Source organism: Nannospalax galili, unplaced genomic scaffold, assembly GCF_000622305.1.
Source record: "Nannospalax galili isolate Female #2095 unplaced genomic scaffold, S.galili_v1.0 scaffold675, whole genome shotgun sequence".
In the NCBI taxonomy this organism is placed as follows: domain Eukaryota; kingdom Metazoa; phylum Chordata; class Mammalia; order Rodentia; family Spalacidae; genus Nannospalax; species Nannospalax galili.
In genome coordinates, this window is record NW_008337205.1 from 44,929 (window position 1) to 71,098 (window position 26,170).

The 26,170-nt window shown below is 45.6% G+C and overlaps 1 protein-coding gene across 3 annotated transcripts in view; it reads right to left on the minus strand.

Annotated features, from left to right (window-relative positions):
* Window positions 1–26,170, minus strand: part of Styxl1 (serine/threonine/tyrosine interacting like 1) — a 246,517-nt gene that overhangs the window by 1,123 nt on the left and 219,224 nt on the right. For all 3 annotated transcript variants that reach the window (XM_029563173.1, XM_017797962.2, XM_008832260.3), the window contains 5 exons: window positions 22,111–22,267; window positions 15,473–15,618; window positions 10,095–10,240; window positions 8,283–8,380; window positions 6,959–7,071 (listed from right to left, as the gene is read on the minus strand). In XM_029563173.1, coding sequence (XP_029419033.1) covers window positions 6,959–7,071; window positions 8,283–8,380; window positions 10,095–10,240; window positions 15,473–15,618; window positions 22,111–22,267 — 660 coding nt within the window. The remainder of the gene's footprint in view (window positions 1–6,958; window positions 7,072–8,282; window positions 8,381–10,094; window positions 10,241–15,472; window positions 15,619–22,110; window positions 22,268–26,170) is intronic.

The window sequence follows — 26,170 nt, forward strand, 5'->3', positions numbered from 1 at the left end:
GTAAAGTAAAAAAATAATAAAATAAAAGCAGAAAATAAAAACAAAAAAACAAAATGGTAGCCATAAAGATGGCTCAACTTGTAAAGGCACTTGTTGCCAAGCTTGATGACCTGAAATTCCCTAAAACCCACATGGTAGAAGGACAGAACCTCAAAAGTTGTCTTCTGAAGCCAGGTGTGCTAGTGCACATCTCTAGCCCCAGCACCTGGGAGGCAGAGGCAAGTAGATCTCTGTGAGTTCAAGGCTAGCCTGGTCTACATAGCAAGTCCCAGGCCAGCTGGGACTACAAAGAGACCCTGTCTCAAAAAACAAAAAAAAAAAGTTGTCTTCTGACTGCCACACATACAAGTAATGTGCCCACAAATACACAATTAAATAAATAAGTGTTTTTGCTGGTTTTTAAAAAATTTGCATTCTCTAAACCCCAACTTGCTTTATTATTATTTTTTATTATTTTTATTTTATGTGTGTGAGTGTTATGCCTGCATGTAAGTAAGTGCACTATGTTATGCAATGCTCATGGAGGCCAGAAGAGGCTATCAGAGCCCCTGGAACTGGAGTTACAGTTACATTCGAACTCAGGTCTTCTGCAAGAAGAGTCAGTGTTCTTAACCACTGAGCCATCTCTCTAGCTCTCTTTATTATTTTTTAAAAACTTAAAATTTTTATGTATATGAGTGTTTTGCCTGCATGTATGTAAGTGTACTGTGGAGGCCAGAAGAAGCAGTCAGATCCCCTGGAACTAGAGTTACTGATAGTTGTGAGCTGCCATGTGGGTGCTGGGAACTCAACTTGGGTCCTCTGCAAAAGCAGCGATTACTCTTAACCACTGAGTCATATTTCCAGGCCCTGGGTTTTGTTTTTGTTTTTTGAGACAGGGTCTCACTATGTAGTCCCTGGCTGGCCTGACACTATGTAGATCAGACTAGCCTCACTGAGATCTGCCCGTCTCTGCCTCCTGAGTGCTGGGATTAAAAGCCTGAGCCACCACTCCTGGCAGTAAGTGTAATTTTTTTTGAGACAGGGTCTCCCAATAGCCCCAGCAGGCCTGGAACTCACTATGTAGACCAGGCTGGCCTCAATCTCACAGAGATCCACCAGTCTCTCCCTCTGAAGCACTGGGACTAAAGGTGTGTGCTACCATGCCCTGCAAGTGGAAATTTTTAATTATAAAAAACAAGGTGGGTCTGGGACCTGGCTCAGTTAGTAAAGTATTTGTTGCTTATGTATGAAAACCTCAGTTTGATCCCCCAGAACCCATGTAAAAAAGGTATGCACAGGCCTGGAGAGATGGCCAGCAGTTATAAGCACATACTGCTCTTGCAGACCTGAGTTCAGTTCACAGCACCCTCATTGGGCAGCTCACAACATCCTGCAACTCTAGCTCTAGGAGACCCAATGCCTTCTTCTGGCCACCACTGGCACTGCACTCACATACACACACAATTAAAATAATAATTTTAAAAAACTAAAAATAGGGGCTGAAGAGATGGCTCTGTGGTTAAGAGTACCAGCTGCTCTTGCAGAGGACCCAGGTTTGGTTTCCAAAACTCACATGGCAGATAACAACCACTAATAACTCTAATTCCTGGGGGGATCCGATGCCCTCTTCTGGCTCTAGAGGCATTGCACACACATGGTGTACATACATACATGCAGGCAAAACACTCATACACATTTTTTTTAAAAGTACAAAAGAAATCTAAAACAAAAGTCAGGTGGCTGTGAGCACATGTAATCCCAGAGCTGGGGAGGCTGAGGCAGGAGGATTCCCCAGCTTGCTAGTCAGCCAGTCTAGCCAATCAGCAGTCTCCAGGTTGTGAGAGACCCTGTCTCAAAAATAAGGTGGGGCCCAAATATTCCCTGATTAATGCATCTCTCAGCTCTCACTAGAGAAGCTTCCTTATGCAGCAGATGATGATTAGCACAGAGACCCACAACTGGCCGATGTGCAGAGAACAAGAGGTTGGACTGCTTAGCCCTGAATAGGACACCTATATCAAAACTGTTTGTCCCAAGGCTCCGGGGGGAGGTTGTACAAACCAGTGGTGGGAGATGACCACAAGGAAACAGTTTTCCAGACACCTAGGCAGTTATTCATATAAATTCACAGTAATGATGGCAGTACCCGCAAGTCACACAAAATACCAACATGGATGAGGGGAAGTGGGTCAAAAACCCCAACCCTACCTGAGGAAGAGTCAGTCTCATTTAAGGGTGTGGACTCTTGATAGGTTAGCCAGGCTCCAGTGAATGGAATGGACCCACACCAAAGGACATTTGGGGACACAAATTTGACTATATATATAAAACATGAAGTTGGGTGAGGGGCACTAAAGGTAGTGCAGATAGGGGAGGGGATCTAAATATGGTAAAATATATGAAATTCATAAAAATTCAGCCAGGCATGGTGGTACATGCCTTTAATACCAACATTTTGGAGGCAGAGCTCTCAAAAAAGACCAAAAAAATCATAAAAATTCAATTAAAAAAAGAAAAAAATAAGATGGAGAGTGACTGAGGAAGGCACATGATTCTGACCTCTGACCTTCCCCCACATGTACACAGACATATAGACACATACACACACATAAGCATGGTGGACTGTGTATGAGAAATGGCTATCAAGGTTGCCCTCTGGCTTCCAGGCATACATGTGCACATATACAAGCATAAAAAGAAAAAAAAATCTAAGCACAGACAGATTCACAACCTGGGATAAATGTGTCAGGGGGAGGAGTCCTGGGGTTAGGCTAGGCCATGGGCAAGCTCCTGGGCACCTCTACTTCTGAACTGGGGGACAGAAGCCAGACTTGTTTCACGTGGCTCCTGTGGGGACTGAGGTGGGGCATACACAGCTTGGGACCTGCAGCAGGTGCGTCACCAAACCAGGAATAGCAGGAAATGACCCCAGACCAATAAAGCGCACATATGAAAAGGCCAGAGCTAAGAGCACACTTGATGGAGGAAGACTGAAAGTTTCTCGTTTACATTCAGGAATAAGAAAAAGATGCCTGCTTCTGCCTCCTGTTCAGTGCAGCGATGGCAGTCCCAGCCAAAGCATTTGGGCAAGAAAAAGAAATGGAAGGCATCCAAGGAGGAAAAGAAAGAATCACATGATCTCTGCTTCAAGACAACATGATTCCCATATGTAGAGAATTCTGAGAGAGAGAGAGAGAGAGAGAGAGAGAGAGAGAGAGAGCTCAGCAAAACTGGAGGATAATAAAATCAACACAGCCAGATGGAGTGGACACACCTTTAATCCTAGCACTTAGGAGGCAAAGGCAGGCAGATCTCTGTTCAAAGGCCAGCCTGGGATATACAGAGAGACCTTTTCTCAAAAATAAAAAAATAAAACAAAATAAAATCACACAACTCTCAGTTGCATGTCTATGTACTAAGAATGAGCAGTCCAAAAAAGGAAATTTAGAAATTAATCCTAGGGTTGAGGAGATGGCTGGGTCAGTAAAGTCTTTGTCTTACAAGCATGAGGACCTGAGTTTGATTCCCAGGACCCATGTAAAAATAAATCAGGTGTGGTGGTGAGCTAGGGTGGTAAAGACAGGTAGATCCCTGGGGCTCCCTGGCCAGGCAGCCTAGCCCATTTGGTGAGCTCCAGGCCAGTGAGAGGCCCTGACTCAAAAAAGAGAAACAAGTCTGGATGTGGTGGTAAACACCTTTAATCCCAGCACTCAGTAGGCAGAGGCAGGTGGATCTCTGTGAGATCCAGGCCAGCTTGGTCTACAGAGCAAGTTCCAGGCCAGCTGGGGCTACAGGGAGATCCTGTCTCAAAAACAAACAAACAAACAAGAAAAAAAGGAAGAAAAACAAGGTGGATGGAGCCTAAGAAGGAATGGTACCTGAAGATGTCCTGTAGTCTACATTCACACACACACACACACACACACACACACACACACACACATATACACATACAGCACACATACATACACATGACATACACACATGCACACACAACACACATACACACATATGCTCATACACAAACATATATACACATAAGCATGCATATACATGCATGTAAATATACACTATATCACATACACAAACTACATACACACATACGCACTGTATGCACATACATGCACATGCTCATACATACACACATTCATACAGACACATACTATGCACTATAAACACAAACAACACACACACTATAGACACATCCATGCACATACACACAATATACACACACTATACATCTATATACACACTCTGTATACCCACATACACATACTATACACACACATATGCTATACATACATGCGATACATACATATACACATGCACATGCTTACACACAATACCCCTTGTGCACATACAAACATACACATACACAAACACACTCATACACAGCCTTGCCACATACACTTATACACAACCTCCTCTGTGTGCACCTACACACACACAAAAGAGGAAATGATAAATTATCTGAGGCACTCAAGCAGACAAACTGACAGTGGTGGAGTGGGGTTGCCGGAGGCAGGGATTACGAGAGTGGGAAGTTGTTCAACATTAGTCATAGAACTTCAGTTTCACAAGATGCAAAAGTTTAGAAGATGGGTTTCACAACCTGTATGCACTTAACACTACTAAAGTACACATTTAAAAATCACTGAGAGGGCTGGGCATGTGGCTTGGTTGGTAGAGTGGGTGCCCAGTGCACAGGAGGCCCTGGGACTCATCCCCAGCACTGTATAAAACTGGACTGGAGAGATGGCTCCGCTGTTAAGAGCACTTGCTGCTCTTTCAGAGGATCAGAGTTCATTCCCAGCATCCATTTTGGGCAGCTCACAACCTCCTGTAACTGCAGCTCCAGGGGATGTAACAACCCTCTTCTGGCCTCCAAGGGCACTGCACTCACATGCACGTGCACACACACACACACACACACACACACACACACACACAATTTAAAAATAAAATTAATCTAAAAAAATAAGGTGCTAGGCTGGACATGTGGAGCATACTTGTAATCACAGGAGTTGGGAGGCAGAGGCATGTAGATCTCTGTGAGTTCAGAGCCAACTTGGGCTACAAAGAGAGTTCCAGGCCAGCCAGGGCTACATAGTGAGACCCTGCCTCAAAAAAGCCAAAAATAGATATAAATGAGGTGCTGGAGGTGGTAGTACATATCTTTAATTCCAGCACTTGGGAGGCAGAAGCAGGTGGACCTCTGAGAGATCAAGGCCAGCCTGGTCTACATAGAGACCCTGCCTCAAAAATTAAAAAAAAAATCTATCTCCATTAATGTTGTGGAATTTTGTGAGTTTTTTCGGGGGACTTGGAGGGGGGGTTGAGACAGGGTCTCCCTGTAGCCCAGAACTCACTATGTAGACCAGAGATCTGCCTGCCTCTGCCTCCCAAGAGCTGGAATTAAAGGCATGTGAATTTTGCTTCTTTGTTTATTTTGTTTTGTTTTTTTGAGACAAGATCTCCCCATAGCTCCAGCTGGCATGGAACCCAAATAGATCAGGCTGGCCTCCATCCCATAGAGATCCACCTGTCTCTGCCTCCTCAGTGCTGGAATTAAAGGTGTATGCCATCACACCCAGATTTTTTTTTAATTTAATTTCTTATTGTGGGGAGTGCACATGCCAAGCATATATGTGATGGTCACAGGACAACTCTGTGAAATCAGTTCTCACCTTCTTTTATATGGGTTCCGGGTATTGAACTCGGGTCTCCAGGCTTTCATGGCAAGCGTTTTTACCCACTTAGCCATCTCACCGTCTCCTTCTCTAATGAACTTTATGAGACACAGCCACTCCTGCTTCAAGGCAGTGAGTTCCATTTCTCAATGGTATGCTTGTTCCCAACCAAACTTGCACCAAAGTTTTGAAATGCCCAGGTCACAGGTGGTGGCAGAGTCTACCAACCTCACTCCTGACCCCAGAGCTTGACCTTGTTCCTAGAGAAGTACTAGAATCCCTGACATGTGCATGTAGAGCCATGAGCAGTTGACTCTGAGGACTCTGATCATCATGGCTGAGGTGACAGTATTCCTGGGGCTCCACATGCCCACTGCACAGACAGGGAGCCAGTCCCCAGCACCCTAGAGCCAACACTTCCAGGTGGAGCCAGGTCAAACTACACCCATGGCTAATTGCTATGCAGGCCCAAGGGCACTCCTTCCTGGCCACAGTAATGTGGCCTTTCTGGTAGACTTACCCAGAAGGCATCTCTAGGCTGAATGTCTGGTGTCAGGACTTCCTACAGATGGGACAAAGACGGCTATTCCAGGAAAGAAGTGCCATGGTTCCTCCTGAGCATGAGTTTACCTAGACCCTAGGGGACTCAGCACCTGTTCACCTACTGACCATTCACAGAGACAAGCAAACCAGGCAGCCAGGGTTTCAGGCTCTTCAAATAAAGGAGCTAAATAAAGGGAGGGGCCTCACTGTACCTTCATCCCAACCTGCATGGCTAGTAGTGCCTGAACTTTGCTCTGATGTGGCCAGAAAGGACTGACGATGCCAGGGGGATTCTAGGCAGGTGTCTAGCACTGAGCCACACCCCCAGCCCCTCAATGGGAAGTTCTAGATAAGCAGCCTACTGATGAGCCACACCTCAGATTTAAATCTGGGAGAGAGGGGGTTGTTCAGATTCTATTCTTTTCCTTTTATACCAAAACAGCTTATAACTGGCAAAATTCATAGGCCCCACTGCAGGCTTCCAGAAAGCACAGCTTGGGAGTTGGAATCATGCTCCCAGTTCCAGCTCTGTCTCCACCTCTTGGGAATGGCTGAGGTGCATTCCTGACCCAGAGAATGATATATATCTGCCTCCATCCCCTGTGTCCTAGGGTTATAGGCATGTACCACAAGACTGGGTTTATGCAGTACTGGGGATCAAACCCAGGGCCTTATTGCATACTAGGTAAGCACTCTACTTACAGCATGTTAGTGAGCTACAGCCCCATCCCAGTAACACGCACCTTCAAGGTCTCCCCGTTGTGATGCATAAGAAAGGCCATAACTGCCGCACTACTGCGGCTGATGCCCTGGGTGGAAAAGACCAGGATGACAGAGCTGAGCTGGAGGTGAAGTTCTGCAAAAAGAAGGACAGAAGGAATGAAGGGGGTGAGACTGTCCATGGCACTCTTCCCTGTGAACCTGGGGAACCATCAGAAGACTGGCCTTTCTGGGCCCAGTAGTGCAGGGCTGTAATTACAGCTACTCAGAGGCCAAGACGCAGGAAGACAAAGTTCAAAGCAAATCTGACCCCAAATAAAAAAGCAAAATAAGACCTAAGGTTCCTAGACTCCTCCAGTGAGGGGCTGGGGTGTGGCTCAGTGCTAGAGCATCTGCCTAGAATCCCCCAGTGAGGGGCCAGGGGTGTGGCTCAGTGCTAGAGCACCTGCCTAGAATCCCCCAGTGAGGGACTAGGGGTATGGCTCAGTGGTAGAGCATCTGCCTAGAATCCCCCAGTGAGGGGCTGGGATGTGGCTCAGTGCTAGAGCACCTGCCTAGAATCCCCCAGTGAAGGACTGGGGGTGTTGCTCAGTGGTAGAGCACTTTTCTAGCCTGTTTTCCATCCTGGTTGCATTCCCAACTTTGAAAAAACTATTAAAAAGTAAAAATGGCCATTTGCTGGGTGATTAATAGGTGTTGAGGCTATAATGCTACCTCCAACCTCCAACTGTCTGTGCAATGGCTCAGGCTGTTAGTACCAGGCAGGCAGCTATGAGTTCTGGCCCCTGACCCAACTGTCTTTGTGTGGGGACCTTGTTCTTCTTGGTCAACCCTGAGCCCCAGGACTGACTGAAAAATCCTCCACCCTTGCTAAGCTCAGCAGCTGATGGGCATCACTTATGCCAGGTGGAGGGCCAGATTACAGTGTGGTATACAAATGAAGAATGATGGGAATTGGGGCTGGACAGGCTTTAGGGTACCTTTCTCCCTTCACCCCACTCTACTGACTAGAGCTAAGGACAGAAATGGAGGAAGATGTACTTCGAGGTCCCAGACCATGGCAGAGCAGGTTCCCCAATATCTTCATTGTATGCCCAGTTCAGAAAGACATTTCTAGGGTAAGATCATGGGGTGGTAAGGCTACAATATGGAGCACCACTCCTTCAAGATGCTTGCATATAAATGGCTGAAGGCTCCTGAGAAGCTAGCCTCGTCCAGGAAGCATGTTCACACTTGGCAAGACCTGTGCTCCGTCTTGTAGTTTCCTTCCCAAGCCCCAGGAGTCTAGGTCAGGGACACAGCATGGGACACAGGCAGGGTGGAATCTGACCATGGAATGCTCCTTACCCATGAAGTGACAGATGTGGCGGAAAAAAGGGAGAAGGCTGGCATGCAAAGAATCCTCAATCTTGATATGCAGGAGCTTGTCTTCATTACCTTTGAAACTAATCAGAAGAGTGCGCTGTGCTGAGCAGCAATGTTCACTCAGGAAGTGAACACCACTTACGGCCCTCTGAAGTGAACAAGCAGGAGTCCCAGGGTCCCAGGAAGTTCCTAAAACTTACAAGATTCACAAGGCCCCTCCCCAAGGTTATACAGGCAGGATAGGGAACAGAGACACTCTTCAGTGGAGCTGAGCCGCTTGCAAGTCATGCAGGGAATGCCATTGAGATGGCTCAGTGGCTAAAGGTGCTTGCTACCAAGTCTGGAAACCTGAGTTCCATCCCTGAGACCCACATGGTGAAGGAAGAGAATTCTCACAGGTTATCCTCTGACTTCCACATGTGCACTATGGCACGTGTACATCCACACAAATAAATGTATTTATTTTTTAAGTCATACAGGGAGCTAGAGGGACACAGATCTCATGAGTTGTCATCCATGCTAGGGTGAGTTTTGGGTGACGTAGCTGCCTTTCAGTCATTTATGTGCTGTGAGTAACCCCTCCCTCATATTCCTGTAAGTAACCCTAATAAAACAAGTTTGCCAAATTGGACTTTTAGTGGTATCATTATTTTGGTCTGTTGGTTCCCTATCTGGAATGAACAGATGTTTGTTTTGTCTCCCCAGGAAAACTCTCAGAAGCATGGATAATTGGCAGATGTGCACACAGCCCCACCATTGTAACATCCAATGTCCATAGCAGAGGAACTCAAATGAAGGATGCTGGTTGGGCATCAGGACGATGTGAGCTAGTAAAGATACCACCTAGGGGCTGGAGAGATGACTCAGTTGGTAAAGTGCTTTCCGGGCAAGCTCTGAGACCTGAGTTTGATCCCTAACTGTGGTGGCTTGTGTTTCCAATACTAGTGATGACAAGGTGGAGGCAGGGGGATCCCTAGGACTCGCTGGCCAGGCAGCACAGCCTACTTGATGAGTTCCAGGCCAGTAAGAGAATTTGACTCAAGAGAGAGAAAAGGGTGGATAGCTCTTGAGGATGACAGTGGAGGCTGTTCTCCTGCCTGTATTCAGTCACACACTTACCCATACACAAAGAATGCCTGTCATAAAGCATTTACCAAGAATTTGCCAGCGAGGGGCGGGCTGGGGAGTGGCTCAGCAGTAGAGCACTCGTCTAGAATTCCCCAGCGAAAGGCTAGCAGCATGCCTCAGTGGTAGAGTGCTTGCCTCCAATATCCAGTGAGGGCCTGGGGTGTGGTTCAGTAGTAGAGCACTTGCTTGGTTGAGGGGTTGGAGGTGTGGCTCAGTGGGAAAGTATTTGCTTAGCATGCACATGGCCTGGATTCAATCCCAGTATAGAAAAAAAGAATACACTACACTAGAAAACATTTATAAATAAATGATCATAGACTGGGGAAATGGCCCAGTCAGTAAACATATAGTGCATAAGCAAGAGGACCTAAGTTGGAATCCTCAGTGTCCACATAAAAAGTTGGACACAATGGTGTTGTGAATCTGGAACCCCAGTGCTGGGGACACAGAGACAGGTAAGTCCCCAGAGCTTGCTGGCCTGCCAGACTAGCCAGTCAGTGAGTCTCAGGTTTAGTGAAAGACCATGTCTCAAAAAATAAGGTGAGGAAAGACAAAGGAAAAAACCTGACATCAACTTACAGCCTCCATATTCATATACACCCATATGGACACACACGGACACACACACACACACACACACACACAAACAATCTCCCAGTTACTTACTATGGTGTGGTCTCCATGGAGATATTGACATGTGCTTTGATTTTCAAGTCCTTATGCATTTTACGGTTGCAGGCTTGACTCAAATTGCCCAGGAAGATCCTGCCTGGCATTATCTCAACTGGGTATGGCTGAAAGGCATCCAGTTCCTGGGATGGGGTAGGAAGAAAGGTGTTGTAGGTATGTGCCTTAGGGAAGAGGTTTATAATTTGTTTGCTCCTTTGTTTTGTTGTCTCTGGAGAGGTGGCTCTAAAGATAAGCTCAGAAGAGCAATCCTGGGACAGTGCCTGAGACCAAGAGCTTGACTTTCAAATACAATGGCAACTAATAACTCACAGGTAAAAATCAGAGGTCTGGGTGTGAAAAAACTGAACCACAGCATCACAATACATTAATAGGTCTCCTTAGTGACATATTCTTCCTTCCACAGCACCTGTTTACACCTGGCCATGTGCATATAGGTTGGGATTGAGGATCTGTGGTCCAGAACTTGTCTAATTGGGGTTGGATGGGGAGAAACAGTCTTTAAAAAATATTTACTGGCTGGGTGTGGTGGCACACGCCTTTAATCCCAGCACTTGGGAGGCAGAGGCAGGCAGATCTCTGTGAGTTCAAGGCCAGCCTGGTCTACATAGTGAGTTCTAGGACAGCTGGGGCTACAGGGAGACCCTGTCTCAAAAAGAGACAAAAAAATATTTACTAATTTTTTTGCATGTATGAGCATTTTGCCTGCATGTATGTGAGTGCACCACATGCCTGCATTAACCACGGAGGCCAGAAGAGGGTATTGGATCCCCTGGAACTGGAGTTACAGATAGCTGTTAGCCACCATGTAAGTGCTGGGAAGTGAACCTGGGTCCTCTGTGTTCTTAACTACTGAGTCTTCTTTCCAACCCCAGAAACAGTTCTTTTTATTGCAATAAAGAGGACCAGAATTAAACACTTTGCCAGGCATGATAGCATGCACCTGTAATCCCAACACTAGAGATGTTGAAGCAGGAGGATTAAGAGTCCTAGGCAAGCCTGGGCTGCACAGTGAAGCCCTGTCTCAAAAACAAAACCACTCAGAGGCTGGAGAGATAGCTCAGTAGCTAAAAACCCTTGCTGCTCTTGCAGAGGACCTGGGTTATTTCCCAACTCCCCTATCCGGCAGCTCACAACTACCTGTAACTTCAGCTCCAGGGACTTGGCACCCTCTTCTGGCCTCAATGGGAACTGCACACACAATGCACATACAAGCGGAAACATACACATAAATAAAAATAAATTTTAAAGTAAATAAATACAAATGACAACAAACCAAAATACATAAAGGAGACACACATGTATGCAAATCTTCTTCAGAGACTAGCCCCATGTGCAGACCACTGTGCAGCCAGGACTGGCTATGTATCCTGTGTACTCATATTGGGGCCTCACAAACAGCTCATCCTTCAGGCACCTGGTGAATCCCCAGCCTCCATCCTTGACACAGCTACTGTCTTACTCATAGCTTCAGTGCTTCCTGTAGGCAGGACTAGGACTGTTATCTCACCCTGCTTTGTATCCCCTGGCTCCATCTAGGGCTTGAGAGCCAGACAAAAGAGTCTAGGTCTCAACCATGCAGAGATAGCCATGATTCTCCATCTGTACGGGTTAGCTTTTCTTTAGATTTACTTTTATTTATGTGCGTGTGTGCATATATGTCCACATGAGTGTGGTACTCATAGGGGCCAGAAGAGGGTGTAAGATCCCCTGGTGCTAGAGTTACAGAGGTTGTGAGCCTCCTGATATGGGTGTTTGGAACTGAACTCAGGTCCTGTGGAAGAGCAGCAAGTGATCTTAACTGCTGAGCCATCTCTCTAGCCCCAAGGGTTGGCTATCTTATTGCTGAGATGGAATACCTGACAGAGCAATGTAAGGCAGAAAGGATTTATTTGAGTTCATACTTTCAGAGGGTTTGGTCCATGTTGCTGTGCCCCATGAGCTGGGGTAGAACATGCTGGTAGCAGGAGTGTGTGCAGGTGGACATGTTCTTTCCTCACAGTGGACAGGGAACAGGGGCAAGGCAGGGACTAGGGACCAGTGTAGTCTCCAAAGATATGCCCCTGGGACTTGCTTCCTCTGGCTTGATCCAGAAGTTTCCAGAACTCTCCAACATACTGCCACCACCTGGAGACCAAGGTTCTGCACAAGAGTCTACAGGAGACATTTTATTTTCAAACCTGTGTACTTTTGCATCTCTGTGACCAAATATTTGAAAGCCATAACTTAAGGGAAGAAAGAGTTATTCATCCTTTCTGAAACTGTATATTGGTTTATTAAAGACATAAAACTGCAAAGGGAAAAACATCAGTAACTATCAATATGGTAGAAATTAAAATATATAGCTCATGGGGGCTGGAGAGATGGCTCAGCAGTTAAGAACATTGGTTGTTCTTGCAAAAGATCTGGGTTCGAATCCCATAACCCACATGGCAGCTAACAACTGTCTGTAACTCCAGTTCCAGGGGATCTGACAGCCTCTTCTGTCCTCCGCGAGCACTGCATGACATGAGTGCACTTACCTACATGCCAACAATACATGCATATACATAAAATAAATAACAAATAAAAAATATATAAAATATATAGCTCATTATAGGTAGGGTCTGTATATGGAATGCAAAGATGGTTCAATTAGAAATCTAGGGGGCTGGATTTAGTTTAAGATGACTTAGCAGGTAAAGGTGCTTGCAGGAAAGTTCCATGACTTGAGTTTGTTTGATCCCTGGGACACACACGGTGTATCCCTGGGACAATACATCTGTTGCTATGATAAAACACCATGACCAGGGAAGTTACAAAAGAAGAGTTTATGCCAGGCGTGGTGGTGTACGCCTTTAGTCCCAGCACTAGGGAGGCAGAGGCAGGCAGATCTCTGGGGCTACAGGGAGACCCTGTCTCAAAAAGACCAAAAAAAAAAAAAAAAAAGAAGAGTTTATTTGAACTTATGGTTCCAGAGAGATCAGAGTCTGTCATGGCAAGGAGGCATGGTGACGTGGCTGGAGCAAGAGCACAAAGTCAAGCATTCACATCTTCAGGCAGGCACAGGAAGCAGAGTTACTGGAAATCTGGCAACACTTAAGAATTCCCAAAACCTGCTCCCAGTGACATGCTTCCTCTGGCATGGCCACACCTAAAGCCTCCCATAAGAGTGCCAACAAATGGAGACAAAATTTCCAAGTACTTGAAGCCTATGGGGACATTTTCATTCAAACCACACACATGGTAAAAGGAGAGAACCCACTCCTGAGGACTGTCCTCTGACCACCACATGTGTGCATGACACACATGCACCTACTTATAATTAATTAATAAATTAAATTTTAAAAGAAGAAATCTCACTGGGCATGGTAGCACACACCCTTAATTCCAGCAATCAGGAGGCAGAGGCAGGTGGATCTTTGTGAGATCCAGACCAGCAGGGATTACAGGGAAACTGTCTCAACAAGACCAAAAACAAACAAACAAACAAACAAAAACAAAACAAAAAAACCCTCACATGGCTCAGCAGTTAAAAGCACTTGTTTTTTTCCAAAGGACCCAGGTTCAGTTCTCAGCACCTGCATGGTGGCTTACAAGTGTCCGTAACTCTAGTTCCAGGTGATCTGACACTCTCCTCTAGCCTCCATAGGTATTGTACACACATGTGCCCTTACACACATATAGGCCACATAAAAATAAACTTTCATACACATAGAAATAAATAAATAAACTTTAAAAAAGAATTCTAGCAACACTCTTGGCACTAAATCCTGGAGAAGGAACGGTTTTCATTTTGTTTTGTTTTGTCTTTTTGAGACAGGGTTTCCCTGTAGCCCCAGCTGACCTGGAACTCACTATGTAGACCAGGCTGACCTTGGACTCACAGAGATCTGCCTGTCTCTGCCTCCCAAGTGCTGGGATCAAAGGTGTGCCACCATGCCTGGCTGGAAAGGTTTATTTTATCTCACAGTTTCAGAGAGATTTCAGCTCATCATGGTGGGGAAGGCATGGTGGTGGGGGTGGCTCTGATCATGACAGTGGGAAGGAAGAGTCTGTGGTGGAAACTGTTCATATGGCAGAGACTAGGAAGCAGGGTTAACAGGCTTGAATACAACCTTCAAGGCCTGCCCCTAGTGACTCACTTCCACCAACCAGGCCCCACATCCTAAAGGCTCCATGGCCTTTGAAAGTGTTCAAACATGAGCCAGTGGGGGGCATTTCAGATTCAAACCATGCTGGATGTGGTAGCACAGATCTTTAATCCCAGCACTCAGAAAGCAGACACAGGTGAGAATGAGGCCACCTGGTCTACATAGCAAGTTCCAGGCCAGATGGGGCTATAGGGAGACCCTATCACAAAAAAAGAAGGGGCACTGGAGAGCTGGCTCAGCATTTAAGAACACTGGCTACTCTTGCAGAGGACCTGGGTTCAGTTCCCAGCACCCACATTGTAGCTGACAACCATCTATAACTCCAGTTCCAGGGAATCCAATACCCTCTTCTGGACTCCATGGGCACTGTACACTCAGGTACACCTACATACATGCAGGCAAAACACTCATACACATAAAATTAAAAAAAAATAATTATGCCAGACATGGCAGCACACACCTTTAATCCAAGCACATGGGAGGCGGAGGCAGGCAGATCTCTGTAAGATTAAGGTCAGCCTGGTCTAAATAGTGAGTTACAGGCCAGCTGGGGCTACAGGGAGATCCTGTCTCAAAAAGACAAAAAAATTTAAACCAGATGTGGTGGTACACGCCTTTAATCCCAGTACTGTGGAGGCAGAGAGTTCTGGCCAGCTGGGGCTATAGGAAGTTTCTCTCTCTCTTTCTCTCTTTCCCTCTCTCCCTCTTTCTTCCCTTCCTCTCTCTCTCTCCCTCTCTCTCTCTATAGGGAGGGAGAATCATATAGCTATCTCTCCCTCTCTCTATATATATAATTTAATTTAAAAAAAAAAACAGATTCAAGCCAGGCATGGTGGTGCACACCTGTAGTCCCAGCACCTGGGAGGCAGAGGCAGGTGGATCTCTGTGAGTTCAAGGCCAGCCTGGTCTACATAGTGAGTTCCAGGACAGCTGGGGCTACAGGGAGACCCTGTCTCAAAAAGACCAAAAAAAAAAAACAAAACCCAGATTCAAACCATGACACTGTCTGACTTGGAGTACTGCCTCTGAAACCACCCCCCCTTGCCGCAAGACCCCATCTTTGATCGTCCTATCATTTGCTAGCTATGAGTCTCACTGTGGGCACCCCTGCCATTCCCGGTTCCTGTCTCCACTTGTCTCCTCTATCTCCTCCATGTCTGTCCTCCCTCTTCTCCTCTTTCTTCCTCCACTCAACCATTGGTTTCCTCTCACCCCCTGCCTTACCTGGGGCATCCAGATGATCTTCTGGGTCCGGAAGAAGTGGTACAAGCCTGAGAAGTACTCATAGCCCCCTCTGAGGATGTAGACAGGTTGGCGGGTGAGGTGGATCAGGATTTTGCCAAACTCCACAGCTGGTCCAGGCAAGAGTTCTAAGAGAGGAGACCAAAGAGGTTGCTATCCCCTGTGTGTTTTTTAGCATTTATCTATCTGAGTGGATGGCCACTGTATCAAAAAAGCAATCCCTCAGAAACCCCAGGCAAGGATAAGGAGAGAGGAAAGTTCAATTAAAAGTTTATTTTTAATAGATTTTGATTTTATTTATTTAAGTTTATTTTTCAGCCAGAGTCTTGCTGTATCTATTTATCTATTTATTTTTGGTTTTTGAGACAGAGTCTCCCTGTAACTCCCAACTGGTCCCTATGTAGATGAGGCTGGCCTCATTCTCAAAGAGATTCACCTGTCTCTGCCTCCCAAATGCTCGAATTAAAGGCATGCACCACCACACCTCACCTTATTTAATGTGTATGAGTGTTTTCTCTGCATGTTATGTGCCTCCATGTCATGCAATGCACATGGAGGCCAGAAGAGGGTGCTTGATCCCATGGAACTGGAGGGTTGTGAGCCACCATGTGAATGCTGGGAACTGAACTTAGGTCCCCTGCAAGAGAAGCCAGTGCTGTTAACTACTGTGCCATCTCTCCAGCCCCTTCTTTTTTTTTTCTTTTTTTAAAAAATTAATGTATATATTTTTTTATTTTTTAGAAGAAGCATTTCATTACAACTTTAACATAATAACAATTTCCAGAGCAAAGATACATCTCTTTCAAAAGTGGCTATAAAATTTTTAGGTTCACAGTTGAATTAATATAGTTATATAATATTGAACTCAGTGTAAACCCTGTAAGACATAAAATTGAATGAGTTTTTAACCTTTAAAAAAGATCTCCATTTCACTTTAGAATATATTGTTCCTTGCAGAAAGACTCATTGTTTTTGCTAATAACACTTAGATGTTGGCACATGCATCTCTAATCTGTATGTATCTGATTATTACTAGTCATGGTCGGTTGCCCTCCGATCTTTGACACCTGTATATGGATATAAAGTCATCAGGTAGATTTCAATGGTAATGTTTATCACCTCTACTACTTCACATGATGTATATTTTTATGCTTCCTCCTCAACTATAATTCATTTTTAAAATTTGTTGATTTTTTGTGTGTGTGTATCACACAGAACATCCCAAACAATCCTATTCGTCTATATACCCACTTCCCAGATGGCACCCTCCCATAGCCTCCCCCAACTAGAGCCCTTTTCTCTGTCTTCCCTGCTACTGTCTGCTGTGTTGTTGGCACCCCCAGCTGTTCCCCAGTACTTGTCCATCCAGTGAATCTAGTCAGCCTATCTAGAGGTCTTTGATTTAGGAGGGTCAACCGTTCCTCATCTAGCAGCAATCAGTTGTCACTATTCCTTTAGATAAGATTGGGGTCTGTTGTTCATTTTCCCAGTTTTATGCTGGGTTACTATCTGGGAGTCTCTTGGGCCACCCTGGCCAACAACTCAAAAGAAGGTATCTCCTATCTGGCATTGTTTCTTGTTATGTAGCCTTTAGCTAAACATATGGACTCTAAAAAAAATTATATTTGCCCCTTTAATCTTTGGTTATACTTTCCTCTTTGGGTGTTTAAGGCCATGTAGTAGGCCCAGATGAATCAATCTATTTTTACTCTTAAGGCTGTTATTTTTTTTTAATGTGTATGAGTGTATTGCCTGCATGTATGTGAGTGCACCCGTGTCGTGCAATGCCACAGAGGTCAGAAAAGGGTTTCGCATTCCCCTGGAACTGGAGTTAAAGACGGTTCATAGGCGCCATGTGGGTGCTGGGAATCAAACCTGGGTCCTCTATAAGAGCAGTCAGTGCTCTTAACCACTGAGCCATCTCTCCAGCCCCTTTATTTTTAATTATGTGTATAGGTTTGTTTCTGTATGTGGGTTTGTGCATGTGAGTGTAGGTGCCAGAGGAGGTCCTGGAGCTGGAGTTACAGGTGAGCGACCTGACATGGGTGCTGGGAACTAAACTCAGGTTTTCTGCAAGAGCACCTGCCATTGCTCAAGCCCTTGCTTTTTAAACTTTCATTTATTTATTTGTGTGTGTGTGTGTGCTTGAGTATAGATACACATATGTGCCATAGTGCATATGGGGATGTCAGAGTACAACTCTCAGGGGTCAGAAGTCAGTTCTCTCCTGCCTCCTTGTCAGATCCAGGAATCAAACTCAGGCTGTCAGCTGTCAGTTCTGCTCACAGGCACCTCTACCCTGAGCCATTTTACTGCCTCTGGTTTTGTTTTTGTTTTTATTTTTTTGAAGACAGGATCTCCTTGTAGCCACAGCTGGCCTGGAACTCACTATGTACACCAGGCTGGCCTTGAAACTCACAGAGATCGGCCTGGCCTCTGCCTACTGAGGATTGAAAGCCTATGTCACCACACCTGGACACCTGTTCATAACTCCAGTCCCAGGGGATCCAACAGCCTCTTCTGACCTCTGAGGGCATTGCACGACATGGGCGCACTTACCTACATGAAGGCAATACACACATACACATAAAATAAAAATAAATAAATTTTTTAAAAGTTCTTTAAATATTTTGTTTTTTATTTTATGTGTAACATGAGTATATTGTGTGCATGTGTATAAATGCACCCATGTCCTGCAATGTCTGCAGAAGTTAGTAAAGGGCATTGGATCCCCTGGAAGTAGAGTTATGGTTGGTTGTTAGCCACCATGTGGGTTCTGGGATTTGAACCTGGGTCTTCTGCAAGAGCAGCCAGTGCTCTTAATCGCTGAGCCATCTCTCCAGCCCCCTTAAAAAAGTTTTTAAAATCTGGGACTACAGGGAGACCCTATCTCAAATAGACAAAAAAAAAAAAAAAAGAAATGTTTTAAAAATTTTATTTTAGGTGTATGAGTGTTTTGCCTGCATGTAATTGTACCATGTGTATACAATGCTCCAGGAGGCCAGAAGAGGGCCTCAGATCCTCTGGAACTGGAGTTACAGATGCTTGTTAGCTGCCACGTGGGTGCTGGGATTCAAACCCAGGTCCTCTGCAAGATCAGCCAGTGCTCTTAACTGCTGAGCCATCTCTCAGTCCCTGGTCTGTGGTCTACAAAGATTCCAAAGTCTATACATTCTCATCAACACTTGTAATTACCTGTCCTTTTATTATGCCCATCCTAGCATGCCCATCTTTGTTGTTTGATTTTGGTTTTGAGACAGGGTCTTGCACAGGCCTGAATGTTAGGGTTACAGGCATGTACCATTATGTACGCTCTTTTAAATTTTTTATTTGTTTATTTATTTACTTATTTATTCACTTGTATGTGCACGTGTGTGTGTGTGTGTGTGTGCGCGCGCGTGTGTGTGTATGTCACTCACACCATGCTGTGTATGCAGTGGTCAGAGGACAACTTGTGGGAGTCAGTTCTCTCCTTCCACCATGTCAGTTTCAGGGATGAAGCTCAGGTCATCAAGCTTGGCGGCAATCTCCTTTACCTGCTGAGCCATCTCACTGGCCTTCTTTATATGGATTTGATATTAATTTAACTTCAAACACCTTCACTGAATCATAATTAGGCCACGTCATGGTTAATTTCATTATCAACTTGAATGGACTTACAATCACCTAGGAGACAGGGGAGAATACCAATGGGTGTGTCTGTGAGGATTATTTCTAGAAGAAAATTAACTGAGGAAGGTCGGGGGGAGGCTAGAATGGAACAAAAAGAAAAAGGAGGGCTGGTGAGACGGCTCAGTAGGTGAAGGGGCTTGCTGACAAGCCTGACCACCTGAGTTACATCCCTGGAACCCAAATGGTGAAGGAGAGAACCAACTCCCACCATTGTCCTCTGACTTCCACATGTATGTCATGGCATGTGTGCCTATGCACACACATACATGTACACACACATATAAATAGAGGGGGGAGTTAGCCTTCAGAGCACATATATTTCCTTCTCTCTGCTTTCTAGTTGATCATGAAGTGAACTGCCTTCTCTACCCTACTCCCACCACCATGATATTCTGCCTAGGCACATGATGCCAATGACCATGGCTGAACCCTCTGAAACTGTGAGCCAAAATAAACCATTCCTCCCTTAAGTTGTTTTTGTCAGGTATTTTGTCTCATAGCATGAAAATAACTAATATAGCCAGGCATGGTGTCACACGCCTTTAATCCCAGCACTTGGGAGGCAGAGGCAGGTGGGTCTCTGTGAGTTCGAGGCCAGCCTGGTCTCCATAGCAAATCCAGGCCAGCTAGGGCTACAGGGAGACCCTGTCTCAAAAAGACCAGAAAAAAAAGAAAAGAAAAGAAAAAAACTAATACAGACCACATGCAACTTAGATGTCTGGGATATAAAGTCTGCATGATTCTGACACAGCCAAGACACCCAGACCTGGGTTCTGGTAGCACACCCTGGAGAGCCCAGCAGCAGGAAAAGAACACGGGTGCTCATCTCTAAACTGAACTTCTAGGGAGATGGCTCAGTAGGTGAAGTGCTTATCATTCAAGTGCGAGGACCTGAGTCTGATCCCCAGAATCCACATAAAAAAGTAAGCCCAAATCCCTGCAAATATAGTGTCAAAGCCCGCCCCCAGTGATGGCTTCTTCTAGCTAGGCCACATCTTCTAAAGGTTCCATGAGCTCCCCAAACAGGCCACAAACTCACCAAGTGATCAAATATATGAACCACTACTTTCAAACCCCCACACTGACTCAGCAGCTAATGGTACTGGTCACCAAACCTGACACCCTGAGTTCAGTCCCCAAGGCCCACATGGTGAAGGGAGAGAACTGACACCCACGGGCTGACCTCTGACCTCTGACCTCCACATGTGCACCATGGCGCACACACAAATAATTTTTAAATAACAATAATTATAAATAGTAATAAAATTGCCTGATGAACGACACCTCTGGCTCCACACCCACACCCACACATGTGCACCCATATACACAGAAGTACATGTGTACACAATTAAATAAACTGGGGAGGAAAAATTAATTAACTGAATTAAATAAAATAAATTTCTATTCTTGGAGACAAGGATACTTCCAGAAGGGACTGTGTGGGCCCTAAGTGGTTTGGAACCTATCTGGAGGGTGAGCCTGGGTCTATAATCAGGCCAAGACAGAAGGCTTGACAGGCTCAGAAGTCCTAGAGTCCAGACATTAGGTCACAGGGTACCAGTGGTGTCCCTCCTGAGCAACAGACTAGTGGGTCAGAGGCCTCAGGGGTATTGGTAGAAGTCCCAGACCACATCTAAGCTGTTACCTTTAGTCCAGACAGCTGAGGGTGATGGCACACACCTTTTAATTCCCTCAGCACTGCTTAACCTGAGCATGGTGGTGCACACCTGTAATTACAGCACTGGGGAAGTGAAGACAAGAGGATCAGGAGTTCAAGCTCATCTTCAGCTACCCAGGAGGTCAAGACAAGCCTGGGCCACATGAGATTCTGACTCAAAGCAAACACCTAAAAACTGTAGCCAATGGGATCAGTTAGGGGAAAAAAGGCATTTTCTGGCCCTTTCTTAAGGGCCAGACCACCTAGAAAGAAAGTCTTAATTGCTAGTGTGTTAAAGATGTATGTATGCAGCCAGTCGTGGTGGTGCACAGCTTTAATCCAAGCACTTGGGAGGCAGAGGCAGGTGGATCTCTGTGAGTTCCAGTCCAGCCTGGTCTACATAGCAAGTTCTAGGTCAGCTGGAGCTACAGAGACCCTGTCTCAGAAAAAAAAAAAAAAAAGTATGCTTAGTGCCACCCAGTGGCAGGCGGCACCAATAGCCACCTCCAGAACGGCATCTAGAAGAGAGCAGTAGTTTCAGGGATTTAATTAAGCATTTTGGAACTGAGCATCCATGGCTTTGTGTTTTTCCAAAATTATTTATTTATTTATTTACTTATTTGTGTATGTGCGTGCGTGTGCGTGTGTGTGTGTGTGTGTGTGTGTGTGTGTGTGTGTGTGTGTGTGTGGTGCATGTGTAGTGGTCAGAGGACACCTTTCAGGAGTCAGCTTTCTCCTTCCACCATATGGCTCCCAGGGATTAACTCAGGTCATTAGGCCATCTTGCCAGCCCTCAACTATTATTCTCACCACTGTTGTAAAAATCTACCCAAAGGGCTGTAGATGCTGCTGGGTTGGTATAGTACTTGCCTAACACACAGAAAACCCTGAGTTCCATTCTTAGCACTGCAATCATCCAGGCATGATCACACACACTGGTCATCCCAGGGACATAGAGGCTGGAGGACTGGAAATTTAAGGTCCCCCTCTGCTACATAGCAAGTCTGGTGCCAGCTTGAGCTACATAACATCCTATCTCCAAAACAGGGGAGGGGCTGGAGAAATGGCTCAGTGGTTAAGAGTACTGGCTGTTCTTGCAGGGGACCTGGGTTAAATTCCCAGCACCCACGTGGCAGTTAACAACCATCTATAATAGTAACTCCAGTTCCAGGAGATCCAATGCCCTCTCTGGCCTTGGCAGGCATTGTACATACATGTTACACATACATATATGCAGGCAAAATACTCATAAAATAAAAATATATAAAATCTTAAAACAGAAAGAACCCACCTGGGATATGCTGACCAGATTTCTTGTCATCATCTTCATCCTCCTCCTCACTGCATCTCATGCACAGCTCCAGGGTTCTGGTGTTGCTGTCGTACACGATGCAGTATCTCACACAATCCAGTTCCACAGACTCAGGAATGAGGTACTGGTCCTCCTTCTAAGGGAACCACACAGAGACGTGATGGTGGGTAGTTCAACTGAGTACATGTTCTCTGCATACCACTCCTTAAGGTGGCAGTCTGTCCTCTTTCCTTTGAAAACACATGGGTTTCAAATACTCTGAATAGACTGGAGAGTCTTTTGAATCCCAGAGGACTTCAATATCCATCATCAAGAAGGACTGGCTGCCAGGTGACTGAACCAAGAAGAAATTGCCTGACCAGAGAATAGCTGGTTCAACGAAGGGCTCACAGCCCCTTGGAGGGACTATGGCTAGAAAAATGACATCCTGCCCAGTGGGGAGAGATGTCAGCAGTGGACTCAAACCCAAAACCACTCATGAAAAGGAGGATAAGAAGTCCTGCATTCCCAAATGTCACCAGGAGGACCATGAGTGCAAATGCAATGCTATGATAGCAGGGATTTGGGCCTTTGTTTAACCACTAATTGCATTAGTAACTTCTCTCATTGCTATGACAAAATGCCTGACAAGAGCAACTTAAATAGGAAGGGTTTATTGTGGCTCACAGTTTGAGGGCACAGTTCATCATGGTGGGAAAGCATGGTGGCAGGAGTGTGAGACTCAGCTGCTCACATTACATCCACAGCCAGGAAACAGAGAGAGTTGAGTGCTGGTGCTCAGCTCATTTTCTCCTTTTTATTTAGTCCAGGACCCCAGCCCAGGAATGTACTCCCCACATTCAGGGTGGGTCTTCCCTCCTCAGTTAACCCAATATAGAAACTCCCTCACAGACAAGCCCAGGCATTTGCCTCCAAGATCATTCTAGAGCCTGCCAAGTTGACAATATTAACCATCACATGAATGTGTCTCAAATGCACGGTAGCACATAAATGTATGTGTCCTATGAATGGCTAAATGGTGAGAGGAGGCTCTGAGGCAGAAAGGTGTTAGTGAGTGGTAGAGTCCAGGAGTAACTGGCTCACCACAATATGGGATTGAACAGTGCGAACAAAAGATGCTGTTGTGGTTTGAATATGGAATGTCTCCCACAGGCTCATGTGTTTAAATCCTTGGTCCCCAGCTGACAGCTCTGTTTGGGGAGGTTGTGGCACCTTTTTCAGGTGGAGCCTCACTGGGGGAAGCAGGTCACTGAGATGGGCTCTGAAGTCTGGCCCCATTCCTGTCTGCTTTCTGCTTTCTGACTATGGCCACAATGTGACCCATTTGCTCACACTCCTGCCACCACACCGTCCCTGCAAAGATGAACCATACAGTCCTCAAATTGTGAGTCAGAATAAATCTTTCATTCCTTAAGGTACTTCTGTCAGGTATTTTGTCACAGCAAGAAAAGTTTCTAGGGGGCTGGAGAGATGGCTCAGTGGTTAAGAGCACTGGCTGCTCTTTTAGAGGACTAGGATTTAGTTCCCAGCACCCATATGGCAGCTAACAACTGTCCATAACTCCATTTCCAGGGGATCCAATGCTCTCTTCTGGCCTCCACAGGCATTGCACAGCACAGGTGCACTTGGAACAATGCATGAAGGCAAAACCCTCATACACATAAAATGAAAATAAATTTTAAAAAAGATTTATTAAGGGACTGGAGAGATGGCCCAGCGATTAAGACCCGGGTTCGAATCCCAGAATCACATGGCAGCTAACAACTGTCCCTAACTTCAGTCCCAGGGGATCTGACAGCCTTTTCTGACCTCTGTGGGCACTGCATGACATGGGTGAACCTACATGCAGGCAATACATGCATACACATAAAATAAAAAATAAAAAAAAGATTTATTAAAAAACCCAAAAGGTATGAGCTAACTTTATATATATATATGTATGTATGTGTGTAAAGATGTTGAATGCTAAGGTAATGGGGTCACCTAGGGAGGGGATGAGGTCACTGGGGAAGAAGGAGGTCACTGGGGAAGGAGGGGCTAATGTCCCCTAGAGAAGTATGCAGTCTCACAGTACTGGATCTGCTCAGAACCCTAAAAGAGATCCCCAAACTCAAGGTGCCCTGACACAATGACAGGTGGAAATGTGGCCCTCTCTCATTGTCACTGTCCCCCCATTGACCTGCAAGACTAATGGGAACCTGAGCCCTACTCTGTTGCAGCCTGGTCTGGCTGATGCACAAATCTCAACTAAAAATCCCCACACAGAAGGCATCCAACAAGTGACAACCTACTCTATGGAGTTGAGTTCAAGGCAGGAAGATGAGGACCATAGAAGGGAAGGCCTGACCAACAAGGTTCTCTGGGACTCAAAAGGGGGAGATCCTGTTTGTCCAGAAGATCAAAAGAACATTTGAGAAGATGTACGTTATAGGGTATGGTGTGCACACCAGTCATTCTAACACTCAGGAGACTGAGACAGGAGGATTCTGAGGTCTAGGCTACCCTAGGTTACATACCAAGAGCCTGGCTAGAAATAAGGGCTGGAGAGATGGTTCATCAGGTAAACAGACTTGCCACCAAGTCTGATGACCTGAGCTCAATCCCTGGGGCCCACATGGTAGAAGGAAAGAACACAGCATACAAGTTGTCTTCTGACCTCCACATGCATGCTGTGGCACACTCATGCTACCCCCACAGAGAAACAAGTAAATGTCATAATAAATGGCTGGAGATAGCTCAGCAGTTAAGAGTGTTTGCTGTTCTTGCAGGGGACTGGAGTTCCGTTCCCAGCACTCACATCATCAGGCAGCTCACAACTGCCTGTATCTCTGGCTCCAGGGAAATCTGACATCTTCTTCTGGCCTCTGTGAGCCCTGCACTCATGTGTGTACATACACAAACACACATATATTCACATAATCTTAAAATAATAAAAAAGTTTTTTAAAGAGCTGGAGAGATCACTTAGTGTTTAAGAGCACTGGCTGCTCTTCCGGAAGACCCAAGTTTAGTTCCCAGCACCTAGATGTTGGCTCACAATGGTCTGTAACTCCAGCTCCAGTAGATCTGATGCCCTCTTCTGGCCTCCATAGGTATTACATGACATGGATACAATTACATACATGCAGGCAAAACACTCATACACATAAAGATAAAAAATAAAATAGCTTTCTTAAAAATCATAAGGTGGGGGCTGGAGAGATGGCTCAGCAGTTAAGAACACTGACTGTTCTTGCAGAAGACCTGGGTTTGAATCCCAGCACCCACATGGCAGCTAACAACTGTCTGTAACTCCAGTTCCAGGGGATCTGACAGCCTCCTCTGTCTTCCAAGGGCACTGCACAACATGGGTGAACTTACCTACATGTAGGCAATACATACATACACATAAAATAAAAATAATAGGTGAAGTGGCACATGCCTTTAATCCCAGCACTTGGGAGGCAGAGGCAGGAGGATCTCTGTGAATTCAAGGCCAGCCTGGTCTACATAGTAAGTTCCAGGACAGCTGGGGCTACAGGGAGACCCTGTCTCAAAAAGACCAAAAAAAAGGAATAATAATAATAATAATAATAATTAATTAATAAATAAAATTTTTTGGTCTTTTTTAGACCGGGTCTCTCTGTACCCCCAAGGTGTCCTGGAACTCATTATGTAGACCAGGCTGGCCTTGACTCACAGAGATCCACCTGCCTCTGCCTCCCCAGTGCTGGGATTAAAGGCGTGCAACACCACGCCCAGCTAAATAAAATATTTTTATAAAACATAAGGTGGATAGTGATAGAGGAAGAAACCCACCATTGACCCTCAGCCTCCTGAGGGTCACACACATGCCTACACACACAGGCACACACACACACGCACATATACACGCCTGAGCATAGACAGGAAGCATCTGAGATGAGGCAAAGAAGAGTGGGCATGTGCCAGCTGGGCAAGGGTACAAGGGCTGGGGAATATTTCAAGCAGAAGGAATAGCTTCTATCCACTGGTACTGGCCAACAAATGCATACAGGCCACCTACCAGATGCCAGAGACTA